Below are 24,400 nucleotides of genomic sequence, written 5' to 3' on the forward strand. Positions count from 1 at the left end.
CCAAGATACAGCTCTTCCAACTATGTTGAATACATAGCCACTAGTAGCTTCGGAATCACCTGACAAGGTATTCCAATCTGCATCACTGTATCCTTCAAGTACAACAGGAAATTTCTGATAATTTAGGCCGAGATCTACGGTCCTTTTAAGGTACCTCATGACTCGATCAATAGCTTGTCAGTGCTTGTTACTCGGTCTACTCGTAAATATGCATAACAATCTTACGACATATACAATGTCGGGTCTAATACAATCAGTGGCATATCTAAGGCTGCCAATGATGCTCGCATATTCAGTTTGTCTCACACTTTCACCAGTGTTCTTAAACAGTTTAACACTTGGATCATAAGGTGTGCACGCAGGTTTACAATCAAAGTATTTATATTTCTTTAAGATCTTCTACACATAGTGTGATTGATCCTAAGAAATTCCTTGCACAGGTCTCGTGATCTTTATACCAAGAATCTCGTGATCTTTCATATCAAAGTTGTTACTCAACAATGATTTCACATCATTAATGGTCTGAATGTTTGATCCAAATATGAGTAAATAGTCTACATATAGACATATGATAGTGTAAATGTGATTCTCAAGTTTGTAATAAACGCATTTGTCAATTTCATTCACTTTATACCCATTCGACATTATTAAGTTATCAAACTTTTCATGCCATTGTTTAGGAGATTGCTTTAATCCATACAGAGATTTGTCTAACTTACAGACCTTGTTTTTCTTGTCCATGGATCCCAAACCCTTCTAGTTGTTCCATATAGATTTCTTCTTCTAAGTCACCGTTTAAAAAAGCAGTTTTAACATCCATTTGGTGTACTATTAAATTATAAATAGCAGCAATTGAAATAAGTACCCTAATGGATGTTATTCTAGTGACAGGAGAGAAGGTATCGAAGAAATCTACATTTTCTCGTTGTCTAAAATCCTTGGCTATAACAAGCCTTGTATTTATCAATAGTTCCATCAGGTTTTAGTTTCTTTTTCAAAACCCATTTACAACCGATTGGTTTGCAACCAGGAACCAAGTCTACTAAGTGCCAGGTCTTGTTAGATTCCAGAGAATCTATCTCATCATTAATAACTTCTTGCCATAAGTCTGCTTCCAGAGATGACAAAGCTTCTTGAAGATTTATTGGATCTTCTTCTACATTATAAGCCGCATAGTCAGGCCCATAATCTTTAGAGACTCTTACTCTTTTACTTCGTCGAAGTTCTATTTCTACATTTTTGTTGCTTTCTGTGCTTCTTATCACAAGAATGTGACTCGATTGAGTGCCCCCACTATTTCTCAATTTGAAGGGAAATTCGTATTCATAGAAATCAACATCATTTGGTTCTATGATCACTTTTGCATTTAGGTCATAAAACCTATATGCCTTACTGTTTGTTGCATATCTAATGAATACATATTCATATGCTCTACTAGCGAGTTTAACTCGTTTCGGATCCGGATTTCTGACATAAGCCAGACATCCCCAAGTTCTCAAATAAGACAAGATTGGTTGTCTTTTCTTTAATATATCATAAGGAGATATATTACTCTTTGACTTGGGAACTCTATTCAGGACATAACAAACAGTCAATAAAATTTCCCCCCACTAGTGAGGTGCAGCACCAGAATTCATCATAATTGCAACAAAAATTCAGTAAGAGTTCTATTCTTTGTTTCTGCTTTACCATTTATTTCAGGGGAATATGGAGCAGTCGTTTCATGTACAATTCAATGTTGTTTATAAAAATTATTAAATAAACTAGAATCATACATATTACCTATCACTACAGATTCTTACTAAATCATTTTCAAATTCTTTACAAAGTTTTTAAACTTATCAATTTCATTCACAAAAATATCATTCTTTATGATGATGGTGTACAAATCTACCCCAATAAATTGACTAAATATTTTCTTATTTATAAGAAGAAGAAAAAACATAAACATGATTCTTTATAATATCAGAAGTATACATGACATTCTTCAAGATCAAAGTCTTTTCATAGGTGGACCATGTTCCACTTCTCCAATATCGACAACATTAGTGGTGTGGGCATCTCCCAACAACACTTTCTTATCTTTAGTATTCGTGTATGTTTTAAACATAACACGATCATAACAAACACGACGAGAGACTCCTCTGTTTATCCACCAACCATCAAATCTATCAACCATATTGATTTCAATGATCATATGAATAAATTTTCCATTAGCCAGGTTAACTCGTGCATTACGGGCTACACCAAGTTCAAGCATTACAAGATACATTTCTTGGCCATGACTTAGTTTTCCACAGTTGAAACAAAAGGAAAACAACGTCATTTCTTTGAGGTGGTTGTTGTTATCTAGTTGGAGCAATTAGGGCCATAGAAGGGTTCCCATTCTTTTTTTTCAATAAGCAATTGATATAAGAATGCACTAGGGGTGCAACCCTTACAACAATAAAACTACAAGGAATTAAAAACAATCCATCGGGGATTTGCACCAATCGTAAAAGCTAGAAAGATACCCCGGATTGCAACTAGCTAACCAACACCAAGATAAATACATGATTTTGTAATACACCACATCAAAACTATACTCCTCCTTTTCAAAAATCATCGCATTTCTCATGTACCAAAGACTCCACGTGGTAGCTATCCAAATGGAATTGATCTTCATTCTAGCTTTAACATTAACAACCTTCTCTTGGATAAAACCAAAATCCAAAAAACCATCAATGGTAAGAGAAGGAATTTCCCCCAACCACAATAAAACCCGACACCATATCACCTTCGAGACATTACAAGAGAAAAACAAATGATTCAAGCTTTCCGGGTGAATCCTACAAAATTCACAGCAAGCATTAGTAGCATTGAAATCTAATCCTCTTCTAATTAGTGAGTCTTTTGTAGGTAACCTAGTTATCAATAACCTCCACCCAAAAATCTTGTATTTTAACGGAGCCGGCACTTTCCACAAAGCATTCAACGATTCCATTGTATTGACCGGCCAAGCAACATCCTTATAATCCGCAAGCAAGGCTGGCACGGAATTCACCGAGAAAACACCACTATTATTCAATCTCCACGTGAACACGTCTTTTTCATCAAACACCGGCGCTGCTGTATACAACATACTGTTCATCTGCTGCCACGGACCGGAAACGGCAGCGCTGCCAGCCTGCAGAAGCCCCTCCAGCGCAGCCCCAAGCAGCAACTTAATGTTCCACCCAGCCTCTCCATTTTCCAACAGTAACACATCTGCCACAGTACCTAGTTTATTAGTTGTCAACTCAAACAAATCCGGAAATTTAATCCTAAGAGTTTGGTCACCCAACCATAAACTGTACCAAAATAAAACATGGTTGCCCTCCTTTAAAATACTTTGCACACAAAAAGAAAAACCATCTTCATTAAAATCCACCTTCACATCATTAGATATTATGTCCCTCCACCAACTCGAATCTTTTGGCTTGCAAACATCTTCATACCTCGCTTGAACCTTAAGCTTAGTATTCTTGTATCTAAAATCCAAAAAGGCCTTCCAAATTGTCTTTTCCTCCCTTAGAAGCCTCCATTTCCACTTAAGAAGGAGCGCTTGATTTATCTCTCCGACATCTCTAACACCTAGACCCCCCTTTTCCTTTGGCTTACACACCGTTTTCCATTTCACCCAATGAATACAACGTTTGTTAACATTCCCACTCCACAAGAAATTACTCAAAAGCCTTTTAATCTCTTTAAGTACCATTCCCGGAGCTTTATAAAAAGAGAGAGTAAAAGATGGAATTGCATTAAGGACCGCGTTGATGAGAATCACTCTCCCGTCTATGGACAAATTTCTACCCTTCCAAGATGTGAGCCTACTCTTAAGATTATTGATCACCCTCGTCCAGATCCTCCTCCTTCTAGGCTTCTCCCCCATCGAAATACCAAGGAACAAGAAAGGAATTACTCCTTTCTTACAATCGAGAAAGGACGTAGCCGTATTCATAAAGACCTCATCAACATTCACACCGAATACATTACTCTTGGAAAAATTAATTTTCAAGCCCGACACCATTTCAAATCCTCTCAACAACACTTTTAAAGACCAAAGATTTTTTGTAGATGCTTCACCAAGGATAATAGTATCATCCGCAAATTGTACAATATCAACATGATCCACATCCCCATAAGAGAAAGGTTTAAAATCATCCAAGTTAACCGCTTTCCTAACCAAGGCAGTTAATCCTTCCATAGCTAAGACTAAGAGAAACGGCGACAAAGGATCCCCTTGACGCAAACCCCTTTGAACTTTGAAGTCTTTCGTGGCACTCCCATTCACCAACACGGACAAATGACTATTAAACACGCATGCTTCCATCCACTTCAACCAAATATCTCCAAACCCCATCCTCTTCATAAAAAATCTTAGATAATTCCAAGAAACGGTATCGTAAGCCTTTTCGAAATCAACCTTTAATAAGAAGCAACCCTTTCTCCTCCTCTTAGACCAATCAAGAATCTCATTCACCAATAAAATCCCATCCAACATGTTTCTACCCGGGACAAAAGCGGTTTGATTTATAGAAACCAAAGATCCGATCACCTTCTTAATCCTACCCGCCAACAACTTTGCAACGATTTTGTAAAGACTTCCAACCAAACATATGGGGTGGTACTCACTCAAAACTTGCGGGTTCTTGGTTTTAGGAATTAAGGTAATGAAAGACGAAGTTATGGATTTGACAAGCGTACCTTTTGTTTGAAGATCGGAACAAAATCTCACTATATCCTCCTTAAGAAGAGTCCAAAAACTCTTGAAAAATTCAAGCGTATAACCGTCCGAGCCCGGGCTCTTGTTACTATCACAAGACCATATCGCCTCCTTAATTTCCAACTCCGAAAACGGTCTCTCAATCTCCTCTTTATCCTCTTGAGATAGAAAAGAGAACCCAAGCTCCTTTGGTTCCGGCCTTTTACTTTTTTCCTCCTTGAAGAAATCTTTGAAATGATTGAAAACAAATTCCTTTACCTCCTTGACTTCCTCTAGTCTTTCCCCCTTTGATACAAGAGAGCACATCACATTCCGTTGCTTTCTAATACTCAAAGAATTATGAAAAAAACGAGTATTTCTATCTCCTTCGGCTAGCCACATTTGCCTCGATTTTAATCGAAGCAATCCCTCCTTCTTTTTGAGATTAAACCAAAATTCTTCCGCCGCTTTTGCCCTCTTGCAAACAACCTCCTCCGGAGCTTTACCTGCAAAGTGAACAAACTCGTTATCTAAAAACTCCATCTCCTCACAAGCATTGTCGATCTTAAGATCAACCCATCCGTACACCTCTTTATTCCACCACACTAATCTCCTTTTCAAAGCCTTCAACTTTTCAGAAAGCACAAAATCGCCCCTCCCTTTAACAATAATCTTCCCCCATTCTTTCTCCACAAAATCATTGAACTCCTTATGCTTCAACCAAGAATTATTGAACTTAAAAGCTTTCGGCCCCCAATCCTTCCTATTTTCATTCAACCAAATCGAAGCATGATCTGATAAATCTCTCCCTCCAATATATTGACCCGTTATTTTCCACTTTTCCATGAAACAATCCGAAAGCAAGAACCTATCAATCCTACTCATAGATTTCCCATAATTTTTAAACCACGTAAATTTTCCTCCCATTGTCGGTGGATCCACAAGCTCCATCTCCTCTATAAAAGCCTTGAAACAATAGATTTCTTTTTTGTAGCTCCTATTAGACATGCCAATTCTTTCCTCTTTGTTGGAGATATTATTGAAATCCCCACCCACACACCACGAAACCGGAACATTTTTTAGTTTGAAATCAATTAACGACTTCCAAAACCTTCTTCTAGAATTTAACTCACACGCCGCGTACACATTCACAAAATAGATCAAGCTCCCCTCCTTCTCTACACACAAACCCAAGAAACCCTCTCCTCTAAAACTGAACCTTAAATTGAGAAAGTCTTTCCTCCACAAAATAGCGGTGCCTCCTGACGCTCCCACTGCATCCAACATAGACCACTCAACATTTTCACCACCCCAAAACTCCTTAATAACACTTTCCTCCACCCCACTCATCTTTGTTTCTTGAATGAAGACAATGTCAGCCTCCTTTATTTGAATCAATTTACCAACTCTCTTTCTCTTTATTCTACCGCACCCCCCTCTAATGTTATAAGAGACAATTATCATTGGTCAACCGATTCAATCCCCTTTCCCCTTCTGCTCCCTTGAGCAACCTTTCTATCTAATTCCTCTACCATCACCAAAGGATCAGACTCAGTCGAATCCTTCAAAATTCCTAGTTTATTCAGAGATTTCCACATCCCCTCCGCAACCCTCCCCATATTTCCTTTAACTATCCTTGAATTGCAATTTCTAACATCACTACTATTCAGGCTAGACAGAGATTCACAGGAAATTGGTAAACCAGCTGATAGATTTTTAACAAATAAATCTTTGTTACCTGTGCTCGACGCTGGCTGTTCCACAGGATAGAAAAAATTCTCAACCTTCGATCCCAGATTAAAGACCTCCCTCATCTTCCTCCTACTAGCTTTTGAATTTTTGATCCTATTGCATTGAGCATCAAAATTAACAGCGGTTCTGTCCTCCACCTTATCTTCAGCATGCAAACTCTGAAAGTTGTCAACAACAGCTTTCTTCAAACGCACACGGCTTCTCATATAATTCAATTGCCCACCACACTCAGTATCAACCATATGCACGCTTGGACCACTTTTAATTAAAATAGTTGGCCCACCCTCAAAATTGTTTGCAACTAGGCCTTTCATGGTAGTAGGCCCACACCCCAAACCGTTTCCAGCCTTTTTCTTTCCGCTTCCTTCTATTACACCAGAGTTTATGAAAACTCCTGCTGGGCCCACAGACTTAGCCACCTCACTATCAAAAGGTAATATATTTCCTGACTCTACTGTGCAGGCTACATGAGTTGACGTATTCTTTGAAATACTATCTGAACACCTAAAGCTTACACCCTTTTGATCTACATACTCCTTTTCCATACAATAGCATTTAATGTTCTCACCTTTTCCTGTACCTTCAACGCCTCCACTACCATGCGCACCTCTACTACTAGCCTGCTCCTCTAGTTCCTCAGACCCACCGTAACGATGCTCCTTCTCCCCTCCGTCTTCTTCCCTTCCATCCTTCTCCGACGAGTAACTGCTTCCTTCAAAAACACTTGATGAATAGTCATCATCAGAAAAGATCTCCTTCTCTTCCATCGTAACCATAGCCTCTTCAATAACCATTATGTCAAGCCAAACGCCATACAGAAACACATACACCTTGTTTCTTATAGGTTCCAACGACTTAGTAAACACCATGCACGATAGAACATCTAATCTTGCTGGTTTAACTTCGAGAAAATCAGAAGAAGCTAATGAACCAATATCCGCTAAAAGTGCTTCTAAGAAACTTAAGTTCCTGACAAAACAAGGAATGCCATAAACCGATAGCCAGCAAGCTCTGGAGCATTCAACATCCTCCGGTTTCCACATTCTAACCTCCTTGAACCATTTGTTCGTCCAATCCTTCCCCTCCTCTAAAAGCACATTTAGATCACCTTCTACTGACTCCTCTAACAGACAAATATTGGGACCTAAGGATGTTGTTTGAACAGTCAAAATACCTTCCTCCAACAAGCTCTTGCTAACACCATACGCTAACCCCGGTCTCAGAGTGATTCCCACCCTAACCTTCTCATACTTGGACTTCTCTGCCGAAGACGATTTGTAGATAAACCCCGAGCAGCTAGTCTCCATGTTGACCTTATCATTTGGATTGTTACCTTTCACTGTGTCCGTGAAAGTCTTCTTGGTAACATCCACGCCACACGCTGCAGATGGTCCTGAAATTCCCTCCTTTCCTACATTGAACCGATCAATATTACTATTCCCTTCCAACACTTCTCCACCTCTACTTGCGACCTTCCTTTTGAACCTTGAAATATTAGCGTTAATCTTTTTTCCATCTAGTAGAATATTATTCAGCTTCACCTCCACCATTCTATCATTCTCAACGTTCACAATCCTCACAAAACCATATTTCTGCTCCCTCCAATCTTTCTTAGGAGGTATAACAATCTCATCGATCTCTCCTACACTCTTGAACTCGAAATACAGATCCCTAGCCCTCCAACCATTACCAAAGTCAGAAAAGAAAAAAGTTGTTGTGTGTCCCGGGACTCTCCCACTACTATTCTTTCTATAAGGTGATTTCTTTCCTAAGCTGTAAATTATTCGCTTTAACTTGTGCAACAAATTCAACTTCAACACTATTATTACGTGTTCCTTTTGAATGCTCAGATTCTTACAGTTAGTTCGTTCGGTTAATCCAGAAGGAGCAACAAAATGTCCTCGGTCAGAATGTTAGCTATATTTTTCAACATTAAGAAGAAAATCATCATTTGTTTTGCTAACATTTGAAGTGACATTTATCAAACATCAACAGTTTTTCAAAGAAAGTATCCGCAGAAGTACCAATAGTTTCTTCAGTAGCCATGGCAATTCGAAACGTCTTAAAATTGTTGGATCACGGTTCTAAAAAGTTTGCCACCGAAGAAATTACCGGGTCGAGTCGCGGATCGGTACGCTTTCTTTAAGACGTTTCGCGGTACTGCCTAAATTATGCAAAACAACTCTTAATAACCACGACGCCTCCAGGATAAAACAGCCCAGTTCTATACTATACGATTACTACTTGCACGGTAGATAATCGGTCTAGAAATACACCCTCAGATGGTACTAAGACCATTCAAATATGGTATACATGCCATCTTAGTATCTGGTATAACAATCAGTCGTAGTAATTTCTCAAACCAAGAGAAATTTCAATAATAATTCTCTAAAGAGAATCCAAAAAAAAATTATACTTGATAATTTCTCAACTCAAGTGAGGAGAAATTAAGATTATTCTCTAAGGAGAATTCAAGAAAGTACTCGGAAAATTCAACGAGTAGAAAGAAAGGGGGGAGAAGGAAAAACTCAAAATAAGTTTTTGGTGTGTTTTGGAATGAAACAAGTGACTTCCTTATATAATGAAGTAAGTTAGCCAAGATTTCTAATCTAAGCAATGTGGAACTAAGGAGTTTTTTCAACTAATATACAATGTGGGACTTGACTTAATGAACTTTTTCAATTCATCTCCCTATATTGGAATATATGCATATTGTTCCAAAAGGATGTTTAAACAAAATTTAAAATTACACAATTTCAAGAGTACAAGAACCATATATTTGTTTTAATATTGCTAAATTATTACAAAAGTTAACAATTGATCACAGGAAGCATCCATCTAAATCTAATTAATAATGATGATAGCAAAAACTTTATTTAAAAAAATATATCTTATATTAAAAGTACTATTGTAAAATAAAAGCAGGTGACCGGTTGCTTTGTGTAATGCTTGTAAAATGAAACAAGCTATTAACAAATTCAGTAATATTTTTATAAGAACTTCCCCCAACTCCAACAGCATTTGTTGCCAAAGCCTTCAATTGCATGACATTTCTCTTAATAATTTTCCCTTTCTCACCATCCATAATTTCCAATATACAATCCCTCATTCCATTTCTTCTCACAACTTGTTTCTCATCACATGGAACCCTAATTCCAATTTTCCAAACATCAACAATAAACTTAGCATTGGTAGCTTGATCTGACCATTGTGGCATTGCAACAATTGGAACACCTAAGCTTATAGCTTCCAAAGTAGAATTCCAACCACAATGTGTTACAAAACATCCTATAGATTCATGAGCTAGAACTTTTAGTTGATAGCACCATGTTACTACTAAGCCTTTTTGTGACTTTTTTTCAAAATCTTTGGGGAGTTTGGTTTCTTCTAAGGGTTTAACTACCCATAAGAAATAACTTTCACAATCTTTTAAACTAGAAGCTACTTCTTCTAATTGCTCCTCATTGAGAGATACTAAACTACCAAAAGAAACATAAACAACAGATCCTTTTGGCTTATTGTTAAGCCATTCTATGCATTCTTCTTCACTTTTGAATTGTGTTGCACCATAATCTTCATCATGTTTAATTCTTTTGTCTAAGAACATGGATGGAATGGATGGTCCTATTGTTCTAAAATTGGGCCAAATTTTCATAGTCCAATCAATCACCTACAAAGAACAATCCAAAAACGGTTACTCATTTTATTATACGCGGTTGTTAAAAAAAAAATTAAAAATGTCTTATTTAAACTATGTGCAATTTTTTTTTTAAAATGATTGAATTTTTAATTTTAACAATAACGTTCACATAGGTACAATCAGCTTGTTTACCTCTTGGTCTAGTTCGTGGAAAGAATTGCAAAGGATCCAATCAGCTTGATCAAGGTTAGAAAATTGATCTATTGCTAGTTCAAGAAAACTTGGATCTTTTTCATAGCTTAATAAAAAAGAAGGCAAGTCCTTCTTGTGTAGTTTAGGTAACTCTGGAAGTGAAACCTCTTCCACATCAAGAGGAACTCGTAATTTTCCGATAAGTACATGATAGTATATACTATTAACACCAACATTTTGAGTTAGAAAAGGAACTCCAATAATTCCAAGCCTCTTAGCAACATCAAGAACCCAAGGATAGAATGCATCATATATAACACAATCAATAGGGTTGTTTGTTTCACCAAGCCTCTCAATAAATTTCTCAAGATTTTGTGGTCCTACTTGCCAGAAATGATCCAAATATGCCCTAAAACTCTTTGCTTCGCTAAATCCGCCTGCGTCAAAGCCGTCGGATATGGTTTCGAGTGTAATGGAAGGTGGTAGTTTGTGTAACTTATTGGCAAAGAAAACGGTTGTGGATAGGGTTACTTTTATTCCTTCTTGTTGTAAAAGTTTGGAGAATTGTAGCATGGGGTTTATGTGACCTTGTGCTGGGAATGATAACACCAAACAATGCACTTTGTTCTCCATGTTAAAATTTCAACGAGTTGTTACTTGTTAGTCTTTGTGGTGGTGGTGTTGTGAGAAGGGCTGAGGAAATTATGACAATTTATGTGCGACAATGATTACGACAATAATTTAATTAATGACTTGAATAATTTGAAGGCCGACTATAATTGGATTTTTGTTTTTCTAAGTTGAAAATTCCGTAGTGTTAATGTCATTGATGGCGAAATTTATGATTTTTTAAATTCATAAGCGGAGAAATTTAAGATTGACGCATTACTAATTTAAGCACTATCTAATTTAAATATTAGCCACAACAATACTATTTATTTTTTTGCCAATACTCTTTCTTGTAAGAATAGTTTAAAATTTTGATCAACCAATGGTTAATTAAAGTGAATACGGTTAGTATAAGGATGACAAAAGAAACTTTAGGTGGGCTTGGATTTTTCAATTAGATGCCTTTAAAAGTTATGAAGGGATGTTTGATATTCATATCAAATATGGTCTTGAATATGTAAAGTTTATATGAATTTGATAAACTACAAATTTGTGTGTATATTTTCTAAGATGTTTTTATGTGTTATTTTTCATTTAAAATATTCAAAATTGTTCTTGGGACGATTGTGCTAGTCCAACGATCTAGCAAGATCGCTCTGATACTAAAGATCTCGTTCATAATATATTTACAAAAGAATAATAAACATGTAGATACTTGCTAGAAGTCGTACACCATATTCGAACTATTATTTTTTATCAACCAATAGATTCAATTTTACAGGCTCTTAGATTATGTGCAAACAGGGGACAATTTTAACCATTCGTCATATATAAACTCGTATATGCGCCATATACTTTTCCAATCATTCTTCCAAAGTTTCACATATTTAACCTTTTACTGTCATGAGTGTTGGAGTGATAACCTTATAGACACACCATTGTTCAACCACACCGGAGATCAGCACCATTTCTTCAAAGAGTTTTGTATCCACACATCATCCATATTATGTTCAACGTCGGAATAGTGACGCCGTCAGCTGGAATCACCTTCTAATTCTCATAATTTTCCATGTCGAATTCATCATAACTTTTCTGTTGCGTAGTTGCAACCGCTCAATTAATCAATTAAATCTTCAATAAATCTCTCAACCGATACTGGTAGGTTTAAATCCAGGTTGAATTGACGCTCATCGCAATGTCGAAAAAGACATTTCATCCCCTCTAATAAGGGGAGGCGACTCGGTCCAAGTAACTTCTTCAATTTTTTTATCTCCTCAAACTCTAATTCCTCCACATATCGGTAGAGAAACTTTCCAGATCCTACCGTCCTTCAAACTTTTTCATCAGTTTCTTCAAGGCCAAACTTCTAAGCAACCTCAAATACAAGTGCAAGCTCCTGAATTAGAAATGTTCTAGAGCGTTCAACAATTGCAAGTCGCACTTGGAATACAAGGAGTGAGTGAACTCATCATTAGAATTAAAATTTGATGCTGCAACAATAGAATGCACACCTTCTAGATGAAAAATTTATTTCAAATAGAAGAAAATCAACAAATAGCTTCGTCTCAAGGCCACGTGTAGCGGGAGGTAGTGCAATGTGATAACCTCGGAGTCGCTCCTCGTGTGATTCTCGACAATGCCGCCTCAGTGAAAGGCTTATATGTCACTTAAATATCAACGCCCTTGGATCACCAATACCCCTCCTCATGGTGCTCGAGGTATAAGTAGTAGTCGCACACGTCCCGAGGATCGCCAACCTTTGAGATCTCTATCCCACCATTCTCAGGAAAGACATGGGAAAGGCGCCATGGTTCATGCCCCATCTCAAAGTCCAAGGAACCTGTTCTCAAACCATATTATCGACATTAGGATTCCCAAGTCTCTTGAAAATCCAGTGAAGTTCAATAATTATGAAGGAACCGAGGACTTGAACGAGCATATTGAACTAGTATATACCAGGCTTGACATATCACCACACTCAGAGTGTGGTGATATGAAAAAATTTATACTAAACCTCAAAGGAGCCTTCATGGTGTGGTTGAAAACCCTACCTGATGGATCCATTAAATCTTGGAAGAAGTTTTTGTTATAAATTTATAGCTCGGTTGACACCACGAAAGTGAAAACAAAAGACAATAGTTGTCCTTAGTAGAATCCATCAAAAAATGAACAAAAATCTCTAGGAATATATCAATCGATTTAAGAAAGTGGTGGAAGAGGTAGGAGGATCAAATGATAGGCTGAAATGGTGGATCTTTGAGAAAGCATTGAGGATGGACTGCATGTTCTATGAAAAGTTAGGGCTAGAGGGAACTAGAAACATGATCAAACTTCTCACTATGACTCATTCGTATATCAATTATGAAGAAAATTTACTAGCATAAGATGTAGAAAGGAACAAAGGATAGTGAAAACTAATAATGGTCGGTCTAAAGATAGAAACACACACTAGTGGAGAGATGTTGTATACCATGATACTCATCAAGGACCACATGCCATACTTCCATCTTACACCCTTCTCATTACATCAAGAGAAAAATATTTTACAAGAGTGTATGAATACCGATTTTCGATAGGACAAGAGGACAAAAGGAAGGATGACCGATAGAGGATTACAATTTCTCCTATAGAATCCAAGAAAAGAGATGCCTCGCCATGAAGGTGCGATCCCCTTCCTGGGATAAATCATCACTAAGAAATACTATCGATGTTGTTGTGAATACTAAGGAAAGAAGATATGGTAGAGAAAATAAGGAGGATGATCAAAGAGGGAAACAACAATTCATAACCTCTATAACTGAGGGAAATAACTTCCTTTCATCTATTAATGAAGACTTTCGAACTAATGAAAATCATTAAGAAATAAGAAAAGATTATTGAAGATGATCTAGAGAAGCTCATCCTTAGGTTTAAAGACATCAAGAAGGTAGGTAAAATTCCCAATTAGATCTTCCCCTAGTCATAACAACAACCATTACAAACTTTGATGTTTCAAGAATTTTGATTTATAAGGGAAGTTTGTGTGATATTATGTACGCCAAACATTTCAAGAAATTGGCATTTAAGAAGGAGAAGTTCTCGTATTACATAGGCTATAATTTGCAAGCTCTAAATGGCACAATGATATGTCCCTCAGGATTCATAGAGCTAATGGTCACCTTCGGTAAAGTAAGAGACACACAAACAATATGTTTACAATTCTTTGTATGCAAAATGTGTATAATTGAATTTTAGGGAGGTTCTTCATTGCAACTCTAGACATCATGGCTTCCCCAATTCACCTAAAGATGTAATACCATAATATCCATGATGATACAATTAAAACATGTGCCTGCCTATTGGGAGCCCTACTCATAATAAAGCATTACAGCGTAGCCAGGATACGACATCAGCCGAGCATGAGAAGAATGACCTATTGTAAGTTAATTTCTTTAATCTTAACAAAAAATTGGATATTGTTGCAATTAATCATCAAACCATGGAAAAGGGTTCCAAAAGCAAGTACAATTTAATGCCTCATAAGTTGGTATGTGAAGGCATCAACTATGGGAGAACAACAGCAGCTAATCCTCACAAATAGGAGAAAAAGGTTACTTGAAGGAAAAAGACTCCTCCCTAGATTTTGTGCATAATGAAAGGGTGGAGATCGACAGAGATTGGAAAAAAATGAACATCAAAACCCAAAAGTGTGCAATGACACTCTGCTCTAGAGAATTCTAGTGCCAATAGAGTATGATGGTAGAGCGACATATAAGTTTATTTTGTTACATATTTTTACCATTAATGTAAAATCATAAAATGTTGTCCTTTAGCTTTCAATAAAATAAATGATTTCTTCACCCAAATTCTTTGTTTTATCGTCATATGAAAGACAAGTCCAATCTCGGCTTGCGCAAAGTCTAAATCAAAGACGACAAAGAATGATGTCATAAGCACTACAAGTGTATGACTAAAGAAGTCAAACCCCATTTACAAGAAGTCACTCAATCAAGGACACCAAAATATCGGATGTGTAGATGGTGATCCAGGCTCACCCCTTCATTAGTAGCTAGCCACTTTATAGCGCATGAGGTGAAGCCCTTTCATGTCAACCTTGAACACAGTTTTTACCTTTAGGGCAGGGAAGAGGAGTAGACACTTTGTCAAACTCTCTCCTTAGAGATGTCCAATAAAGCTTCTGAACAGAACCTCATGAGAGCTACAAAGACCAAGAATGGTGACTCATCATAGCTTCACAATTAAGCCCCAGAATAAAGATGTTGAGAAGAATCTGTCAACGATTCCTAAGACAATGCTTCTTCCATCAATCTCCCTATCTTTTCTCCCATGTTGTGTTTCTCACTCCCTACTAAGAAAACTACTTAATTACACAATTTTCCACTAAGATCCACCAAGATCAACCAAGATATATCCAAATGAATAGCGTGCCAAAAATATTCCTCACTAATCAATTACATATCATTTGCAAGTGATCTTTGTCGCCTTAATCTCGCTTAGCACGCCCATATATTACTTAGCAAGTAAACCATTCCTTTGCCTTGAAGTAACATAACCTTGAAGCTTTATGAACCACCATATCTCGCCTAGCATGCATATTAGCGAGTTTTGGTGCCTGGATGAGGTTTGCTTGGTCTTTTGCTGCTTAATTTTGGCTTACCGAAGTATTATCCTTGGCTAGGCGATCCTTGATGCTTGAATGGTGCCTTTTGCCTATTTTTGATGCTTTCTTGGTCCTTTTTTCTATACTTGATAAATACGTAGTTAAGAGGTTCACACGCGTATTTTATCATATTTTCGTGATAAATTTGAAGTTTTTTTTCATTTATTGCTTTTAAAATAAGTTAATAAGTGATTATATACTTTGTGTATTTTTGGCACTTATCACTCATGAACTACTCAAGGCTGATTGTTATTGGCCTACTCTGGAGAATGATAATGCAGAACTCAAGAAAATGTGACAAATGCCACAAACACTCTAACCTACATCACACACCAACTGAAATTTGCCACTCTGTCACGTTTCCATGGCCATTTTACCAGTGAGTATTGGACATACTAGGACATTTTCCATAAGGGTCTGGCCAACTAAAGTTCCTAATCATCGTTGTAAACTAATTTACAAAGTGGATAGTGGCAGAGGCCTTCTCCAAAATCACAGCAGAATGAGTTCATCGCTTTTATTAGTATCGAATCATATGAATGTTTAGTTTACTAAGAGTTATCATCTCATACAATGACACACAATTCTCTAGCTCAATTATGGTCGATTTCTACCAAGACATAGAGATGTAAACAAATTTCATTTCAGTTATTCACGCACAAGAAAATATGTAGGTCGAGTCGGCGAACAAGGTGATATTGGGATGAATAGAAAAATTGAAGAATCTCAAGGGTTTATGGGCCGAATAACTCCCCAAAGTATTATGGTCATATCACATCACTCCATATTCAACTACCAAACATTAAGATGTTATGACATATGTTTTTTACTGTAAGCTCACAATCAGTTGTAACAAGAGATCAAGATGTTATGACATCTTGCTTAACATCCTTCAAGCATCATGTTTTAGCAAAATTCTGTCAACCCCAAAAACAAGGAGTTAATAGTTAGTTATTTACCATTTTCTATTCAATAACGTGAGATGCTTTTGAACCACTAATGTATGAAATTTCTTTAAAATGTGTTGCTTCAAACATTTGAAGCATAGTAGCATCTTTCCACAAAGCGGAAAGACCTTAAATGGGGAACCCTGTCTTAAAAAATTGATGAATGGGGAGATTAACAATATGAATGTTGGATCCCCAAAGAGGAATTCTTGCGGCCCTCGGAGGAAATATGAATGATGGATCCTTAAAGAGGAATCTTTGTCGCCCTTAGAGGAAATATGAAGGTTTGATCCTTAAAGAGGAATCTTTGTCACACTCATAGGAAACATGAATGGTGCATCCTTATAGAGGAATCATTTCCACCCTCAAAGAAAATATGAATGTTGGATCCTCAAAGAAGATTTCTTACAGCCCTTAGAGGCAATATAAATGTTGGATCCTCAAAGAGAAATTCTTAAAGCCCTAAGAGGAAATACATTGTTGGACGTTTATAAAAGGATCTTTAATGCCTCAATAGGCTACTCATTTAAGGTTAAACAAGGAATCGTATCCACCTTAGCAGGCAACCTAGACCAAGCCCAAACCCTGAGGTGAAACACGACACTAGGACTATGCATTAACACTATGAATAACAAGAAAGCCACAACACTAAGAATTCATAAATAAACCGACAAAGGAAGGAACATATTCATTCAAGAAAAATCCCATGGAGCGAGGTTGCAAATGGCCCCACAAAGGGCAAGAACAGAAATAATAAAGATAATAAAATTGAACTCGCCCCATGCAATGCTTGAGGGACTCGACTTAAAAGTCTTGTCTGAGGGACATGGCTTAAAAGTCTCTTCTGAGAGACTCGACTTAAAACTCTCGCTTGAGGGATTCGACTTAAAACTCTTGGCCTAGAAGGGTCGTCATTGGGCTACGGAACCAAGACATCTTACATTGTGCTAATTTGAAATCTTAAATCAATCAAACTAAATCACTTTGGCCTTTACAAGACTTCGTGCTTGAGGGATTGTGTATTGAGCTTAATTTTATTAGGCCTAAAAGGAGGTGGTGCATAGGATCATTATAAGTCAAACTAATTGGCTCTAGGAGAGTACCGCAATATCGTCGTGGGTTGCCCAAAGGAACACATGACGAATATCTCGGTAGCTCCATAGGTCGCCCATGGTTTACCATAAGGCGCCCAAATTGGGATTGGGCCACCTGCATTGGTTTCATGATCCACCTGATTATTGGACGTGTCTATTTATGTGTCCCTGCACCAACGGGATGAAGTAGTCAATCAAGGAGGAAAGTCATATTCCCCATAACTATATTAGAAAACATTTTCCACATTCTCCACATTTTTTAAGGAGATTTGGAATAACTGATCCTTGGTTTTAAAAGTCCAACCACAAAGAAATCCTATAAATATCCCCTTCCTTAATAGGAGAAGTGATCGAATTTTTCACCTAGAAAATCCTTTCTCATCTCCCTGCGTGAGCTAACGTTAAACACCCTAAACACGTGCGTCTCTACGATCTTAGAGTTAACTTGATTGTAATTTTTTTAACAAATACACTATCAATAAAAATGCAAGATATCCACAATAATATCATTTAAAATGAACATTATATTTTAAATAAAATTATAAATGCATTATTTTATTTTTGAAAATCATTACAAAATACTAAAACAAAGTGATTTATCAACTATAAAATAAGACATACTAGTGGATCAAAATCTAATCTATGGTTCAGTGATGGAACAAGCTATTCACAAAGCCTATCATATTTTTATAAGAACTTCCATCTTCACTCACAGCTTTTGCAGCCAAATTCTTCCATTGCATGACACTATTCATAATCTCTGTGCTTTTATCACTCTCCATGATTTCACATATACAATTCCTTAAAGCCTCTTTCCTCACTATTTCCTTCTCATCAATAGAACCTCTTATTCCCACTTTCCAAACATCTACAACAAGCTTTGCATTAATGCCTTGGTCTGACCAAAGTGGCATTGCAACAATTGGAACTCCTAAACTCACTGCTTCCAATGTTGAATTCCAACCACAATGTGTTACAAAACACCCTATGGCCTCATGAGCTAGAACCTTCAATTGGGGGCACCATGCCACAACCAAGCCATTCTCTGATTTCTTTTCAAAGTCTTTTGGGAGCTTAGTCTCTTCAGAGGTTTTCACAATCCATAAAAAGTAACTTCCACAATCTTTCAAACAATGTGCTACTTCTTCTATTTGTTCTTCATTGAGTGCTGCCATACTCCCAAAAGAAACATAAACAACTGACCTTTTTGGCTTATTATTTAACCATTCTATACTTTCTTCACTTTTGAATTCTGAAACACCATAATCTTCATCATCTTTAATTTTCTTATCTAAAAATGTATTTGGTATGGAAGGCCCTATAGTTCTAAAGTTAGACCAAATCTTCATTGTCCAATCACCTATCTACAAAAGCAACACACAAGTGATATGTTAGAACAATAATTTGTATAGAAGATTAAAGATAAACGAAAAATAAAAAACAATAAACAGGATCAATCTTTGTTAACGCAATTCGGTCAATGATACCTATATATAATACGAGGTTTCAGTTTACAACTAGTATCTCAACTTTTTACTTACCTCTTTCTCTAGCTCAAAGAAGGAATTGCAAAGGATCCAATCAGCATTTTCAATGTTAGAAAACTGTGCCACTACCAAATCAAGATAAGTTGGATCTTGTTCATAGGTAAAGTAGAAAGAAGGCATGTCCCTATGCTGCAGTTGAGGAAGTGCAGGAAGAGAAATCACTTGCTCAGCAAAAGGAGGTTTCAACTTTCCCAAATGAACATGATAGTATATACTATTCATAGCAAGATTTTGAGTCAAATAAGCTGCACCAATAATTCCAAATCTCTTAGCAACATCAAGACACCAAGGCATGAATGAGTCATAAATAACACAATCAACATGGTTGTTTGGTCTACCATTAAGGTTGATGATAAGATCAGCAAGAGATTGTGAACCAACTTCCCAAAACTGACTCAAGTAGTGTTTGAAACTCTTTGGTGTTGTAACTTGATCAAAACCATCAGAAATTGTCTCGATTGAAATGGAAGATGGTACTTTTGGTAAGTTTTTGTAGTTTGAAAGGGGTGTCACAAGTGTTACTTTTACTCCTTGGTGTTGTATGAGTTTGGAGAATTGTAACATTGGATTAATGTGACCGTGTGCTGGAAATGGAAACACTAAACAATGGATGGTTTTGTTCTCCATTGTTTTACAAAACTGTCTTGAATGGATGTTTGTCGGTAAGAAGAGTGTTCAAGTGTTGAACTTTGAAGCACAATTTATGTGATAATTATCAACAAATATCAATTATTGAAGTATTATCTTTTGCTATAAGTTTTCGACTTTATTGGAGGTAGGTATAGAACAGTTGAGATTTAAATTTTTAGTAGAATAATATTATAATAAACGAAACATGTGCAATTTAATTTTAATTTTAATTCCGTAGATCTTAGTAATATGTTTTTGTTGTTAAAGTAATAATGATAACAGTAAGTCACAGACCAAGAATAAATAAAATAATAACAGTACGTCCGTGACATGAGCTTGAATTTGAGTATTTTAACAAAAAGTTACATGTGAGTTTTATTGTAGACCGTAAGATGTTGAGTAAATCAATGTATTCTTGTACTTAATAGAATTGATAGTATTTATTTAAGGTGTTGATATCTCTTAACATACTTTTTTTTTTTAATAGACTATTTCAATGCTTAATCATCTCATGAAATTCTAATTATTCTCCCTAATTTCGTAGATATACAACTGAAAATTTTTTTTATTTAAGAAATTTTTTTTTCCGTAGGTACATCTATGGAAGCGTTAAAATACATAGTGAACGTTGAGAAAATTTGTAACACCCCATAATTTCATAAATTAATATAATTAGAATTTAAATTAATTATTTGGAATTAATTAATTAAATTGAATTATTGGAAAATGGTGACAGAATGTTAATGGGTCAAGCGTCGTGTTTAGTAAAAAGGAGGTGCTATAGGTTAGGCCTTTTTACTAAATTTATTCTCTATTTTTCATAAAACAAAGAATTTTGGAAAATAGAGGAAAAATGAGCAAAATTGGAAGAAAAGAGAAGAACGTAAAGAGCAGAGGAAGAGGAGAATAGAGAAAGAGGAAGATTCAAGATTTTTGGCTAAGGTAAGGGGAGACTCTTCCTTTTAGTATCTCTTATGTGACCATAGGTGATAGATTGATTGATATATGGATTGATTCAATTAGATATATTGGGATTGTTAGGTTTAGGAATGTCATAGTCTAGGGTAATTGATGAAATTGCATGAACTATTGATTGAAAACTTGTTTTTGTGGATGTTTGATGATGTGTAATGATGTATTTGATTATTTTAGATCTGTAATAGACGGTTGGAAGTGATTTTGGGTGAAAGATGTGTGAAATCGCAGGTCCGTCACAGAGGTGAGAATCTGTAGAATCGCACGTCCGCTAAGCGACTTCAAGCTCGCTAAGTGGACACTGTAAGTTTTTGAAAAAAAAAGGGCTCGCTAAGCGGAGCCGGTTTGCTAAGCGGAGGTCCCAACGTGGTTTGTTTCTACCATACGCCGCTTGAAGCGGGGTTATTGAATTTCAGGTGCATAAGCGCACTTGAAGGTTGCTGAGCGGACCTTGCTGTATGCAACTTTTCTAAACTTTGAAATAGCGTATCTTTTGATCCGTGTATCCTTTTTGAATGCCGTTTTGAGCGTTGCAAAGCTAATTAAATATTTTATATGATGAAATAATGGGATGGGCAGTGGCCTGATTTTATTTTAAAATCTCGATTTAATTAGTTTGATGGAATTAAATATTATGTGCATATGATGTTAGGTGTAACAATGTAATTAATGTGGTGATGACTTGATTTTGATTATTATTATGAATGTTTGATGAATATGCAAAAGGTTCGAATGATGTTGATAACATGTACATACTTTATTCGGTGATGTGGTGTTGAGATGATTTGTTCATCGTTATTGGTGATGGTAAGTATGTTATATGTGCATTCATTCATAAATCATTTTGGTGATGGATCCCGGTGATGATTGGATCAATGGTGGGCATAATTCCCATTGTGTGGAATTTGTGTCGGTGAGACTGTATCTCGGTGACGTTTAGATCGGTCGGGTGGATTGATTCCACGGCTTATTGGTACCACATGCATAGTGTTAGTTGGTTCATATGCATTTTGTCATAACATGATAGAATGAATTTCAGTGTTATGTTGTGTGATGCATTTGTTGTGTTTGATGAATGATAGTTGAGAATCTGAATATGTATAATTGGGTGAATGATATATTATGACGCTTGTTGCTTATGAATGCATAATATTTATTAATTGTGAATGAGACTCACCCTTACATGTTGATATTTTCCGATTGAGAAGTAGCGGCTTATTGCTCGGTGAGGATGGCTTGTAGAGTTCATCCGTTAGATTTATGTCGTGTCAGTCATGCTCTGATAGTGTAACACTGGGGGGGGACGATAGTTTTTAGAGTTTAACCATATTACTCTATTTTATTTGGTTTGGATTATGTTTCCACTGGTTTGTATTGGTGATGTTATACTATTCTGCTGTGATAAACATGAATTATTATTTGGTGAATTGTTTCCTCATAAAGCATGACAGATGACATATGTTTTGGTTTAAATTAATTGTGACATCCTTGGTTGCATGTTTTTACCCTGATTATATTAATAATTGCCGCGGGGTTTAGAAGGGTGTTACAAAATTAAAAACATTTCAGTTCAGTAAATATTCTGTAGATGTATTTACAGAACGTGTTAAAAATATAGTGTTCCGTAGAAGTACCTACGAAACCTTCTGCCATATTTTAAATCAGTGTTATTTCACTCCAAAACTCCAATATTTTTAACAAAAATGGAACATCAAATTATAGTACATCAAAGTAGTGTAATTTAAAGGCAATGGAATATAATACAACAAAAGAGTACATCGTATAGATCATCCAAATAGTGTCAAATATATAATCAAAATAAAAAGCAACATACAGACATCAATAAAACCACAGGCATCACTACTGTGTGTGTCAAACAACATCCTCCTTCTCTACCCTGTCTCTGGCCCCACCTCTACGTCCACCATGTCGTCTACTGACTACTCTACCTCTACCGTCAAGTGCCCCACCGGTCCTGGCACGATGTCGACGATACAAAAATGCTCCATTTTCCACCCTAATGATACCATCCAGTATACACTTGTGATCAGACCCCATCACACCCCCCAGGGAAGAAACCATCATCAATGCCTGCCCGCGCCATGTCAAGTATCTCATGAAAGTGAGGAAGAACATCGTCAGTGTGGTCCAATTGAGACTGATGAGGCTGCAAGATCTCCTCATGGGCTAGCCTGAGCGGTGATCCCACTGCAAAGGGGGTCATGTAGGGGTGTGAACCCTAAAGTACTAAGTGATGTACCCATCGGTGTAGCTCCACTCTCTCTCTGATCTGGTCGTCCGAGCCTCGTCAGGAACCATGTGATGCTCAAAGTCTGCAAAGACCTCATATATCTGCCAATGGGTAATGATGATAGAAGCGGAGACGAAATGGTGGTGAGGTATCGTTTGACAGTAGCCGAACTGCCGCGTGACGCGCTCTAGAAGATAACGAATAGTGATGGTCAAACTGGCAGCCAACCATCCGAAATATAGGGCAACTTCATCCCATGCAACCGTCTCACGATGAGTAACATAACAGTCGTATCGGATGTCCTCTATAGCCATGCGGTCAAGAGAGTACCCGTAAGTATCTGACACCTGGTCCCCTCTAAGAGAATGTAGGCACTAGCATGCGGCATGGCCTTAGTGTAGCCAGACACCTCTCCCCAGCCAATGATCATGGGGAAGTGTTGTAATATCGTCCAGCGAATTTGTTCTTCATTCTATATGATGGACTTCTCGTCCAGCGAATTGACTTCTTGCCTAGTGGTTTGACTTCTCATATTGTGATGTAACTTGCTTGCTCAAATATGTGATTTTCTTGTTCATTGATATGTGTAGATCCCGGGTCTTTAAAAATTGTGTTTTTTTCTTCATTTTGGCTTGGTTTGATCAAAAGAAGTATGAGGTTTGCGAAAGGGCGTGTTCCTATGAAAGGAACAACTTTGAACTTCTAGGTCTACCACCTATATGTGAGATGAAGTGCCACTTATATCATTAATATAGGATATGTCTATATATTTGCATATTCATCTCCTAAATCGGTCATTGTTAAAAGAAAGAGCATGAAATGACTACAATAAATAAGAGCGAGAAAATGCTACCTGAATAAGATTGAAGATGTGGAACCGAAGTTTCAATGAAAATCGCTTGAAGTGTGGGGAACCAAATGAGTTGTGAAAATTTGAAAAGGAAAGGAAAACAAGCAAAATAAGTTATCACTAGAGTTCAGGGAAGTATGATCAGAGTTGGCAAAGAAAGAAAAAGACAGTTTGCACATAAGGTGAATCTAACTTGGGAAGAGAAGTTGCCTTTATATAATGTTGTGTGGGAAGTGAATCAACAGTTTAGAACAAAGAAAGACATGTATAGAAAAACCAACGGAAAAGATTCACCTTGGGATCACATTGGCACTGAAGTGCACTTGAGCACCCTAAAGCACAATGTTACCCCTACCCTAGGAGTCTAGCACCACTTGGAAAAATATTCCTGCAAAATGTTTCATTAGAAAGACTCATATTTAATGCGTGTATTCCCAAGTCCAAGAGTGTGCACGCCAAGGCATTAGTGACTTAATGGTTACATGTTCCCACTCTCTAGGTCTTTCCAAACTTATGCAAGAAAGTCTTTC

General features: G+C 36.8%; 2 protein-coding genes across 3 annotated transcripts; both read right to left on the bottom strand.

The window, feature by feature from the left end:
* Positions 1 to 9,250: 9,250 nt before the first annotated feature.
* LOC131612194 (mogroside IE synthase-like) lies at positions 9,251 to 11,018 on the bottom strand. Its single transcript, XM_058884002.1, has 2 exons — positions 10,308 to 11,018; positions 9,251 to 10,145 (listed from the first exon to the last, which is right to left on the bottom strand). Exons 1-2 carry the CDS (start codon positions 10,938 to 10,940, stop codon positions 9,381 to 9,383), a joined length of 1,398 nt encoding a protein of 465 aa, XP_058739985.1. The 5' UTR covers positions 10,941 to 11,018; the 3' UTR covers positions 9,251 to 9,380.
* Positions 11,019 to 18,169: 7,151 nt separating this feature from the next.
* On the bottom strand, positions 18,170 to 19,874 carry LOC131612195 (mogroside IE synthase-like). 2 transcript variants are annotated; one of them, XM_058884004.1, is made up of 2 exons: positions 19,155 to 19,874; positions 18,170 to 18,977 (listed from the first exon to the last, which is right to left on the bottom strand). In XM_058884004.1, the coding sequence occupies exons 1-2, from the start codon at positions 19,789 to 19,791 to the stop codon at positions 18,265 to 18,267; spliced, it is 1,350 nt and encodes a 449-aa protein (XP_058739987.1). In that variant the 5' UTR covers positions 19,792 to 19,874; the 3' UTR covers positions 18,170 to 18,264. The 2 variants fall into 2 exon arrangements, with proteins under 2 accessions (XP_058739987.1, XP_058739986.1); XM_058884003.1 differs by having other exon boundaries at positions 18,174 to 18,981; positions 19,159 to 19,873.
* Positions 19,875 to 24,400: the final 4,526 nt, after the last annotated feature.

Source organism: Vicia villosa, linkage group LG6 (genome assembly GCF_029867415.1).
Source record: "Vicia villosa cultivar HV-30 ecotype Madison, WI linkage group LG6, Vvil1.0, whole genome shotgun sequence".
In the NCBI taxonomy this organism is placed as follows: domain Eukaryota; kingdom Viridiplantae; phylum Streptophyta; class Magnoliopsida; order Fabales; family Fabaceae; genus Vicia; species Vicia villosa.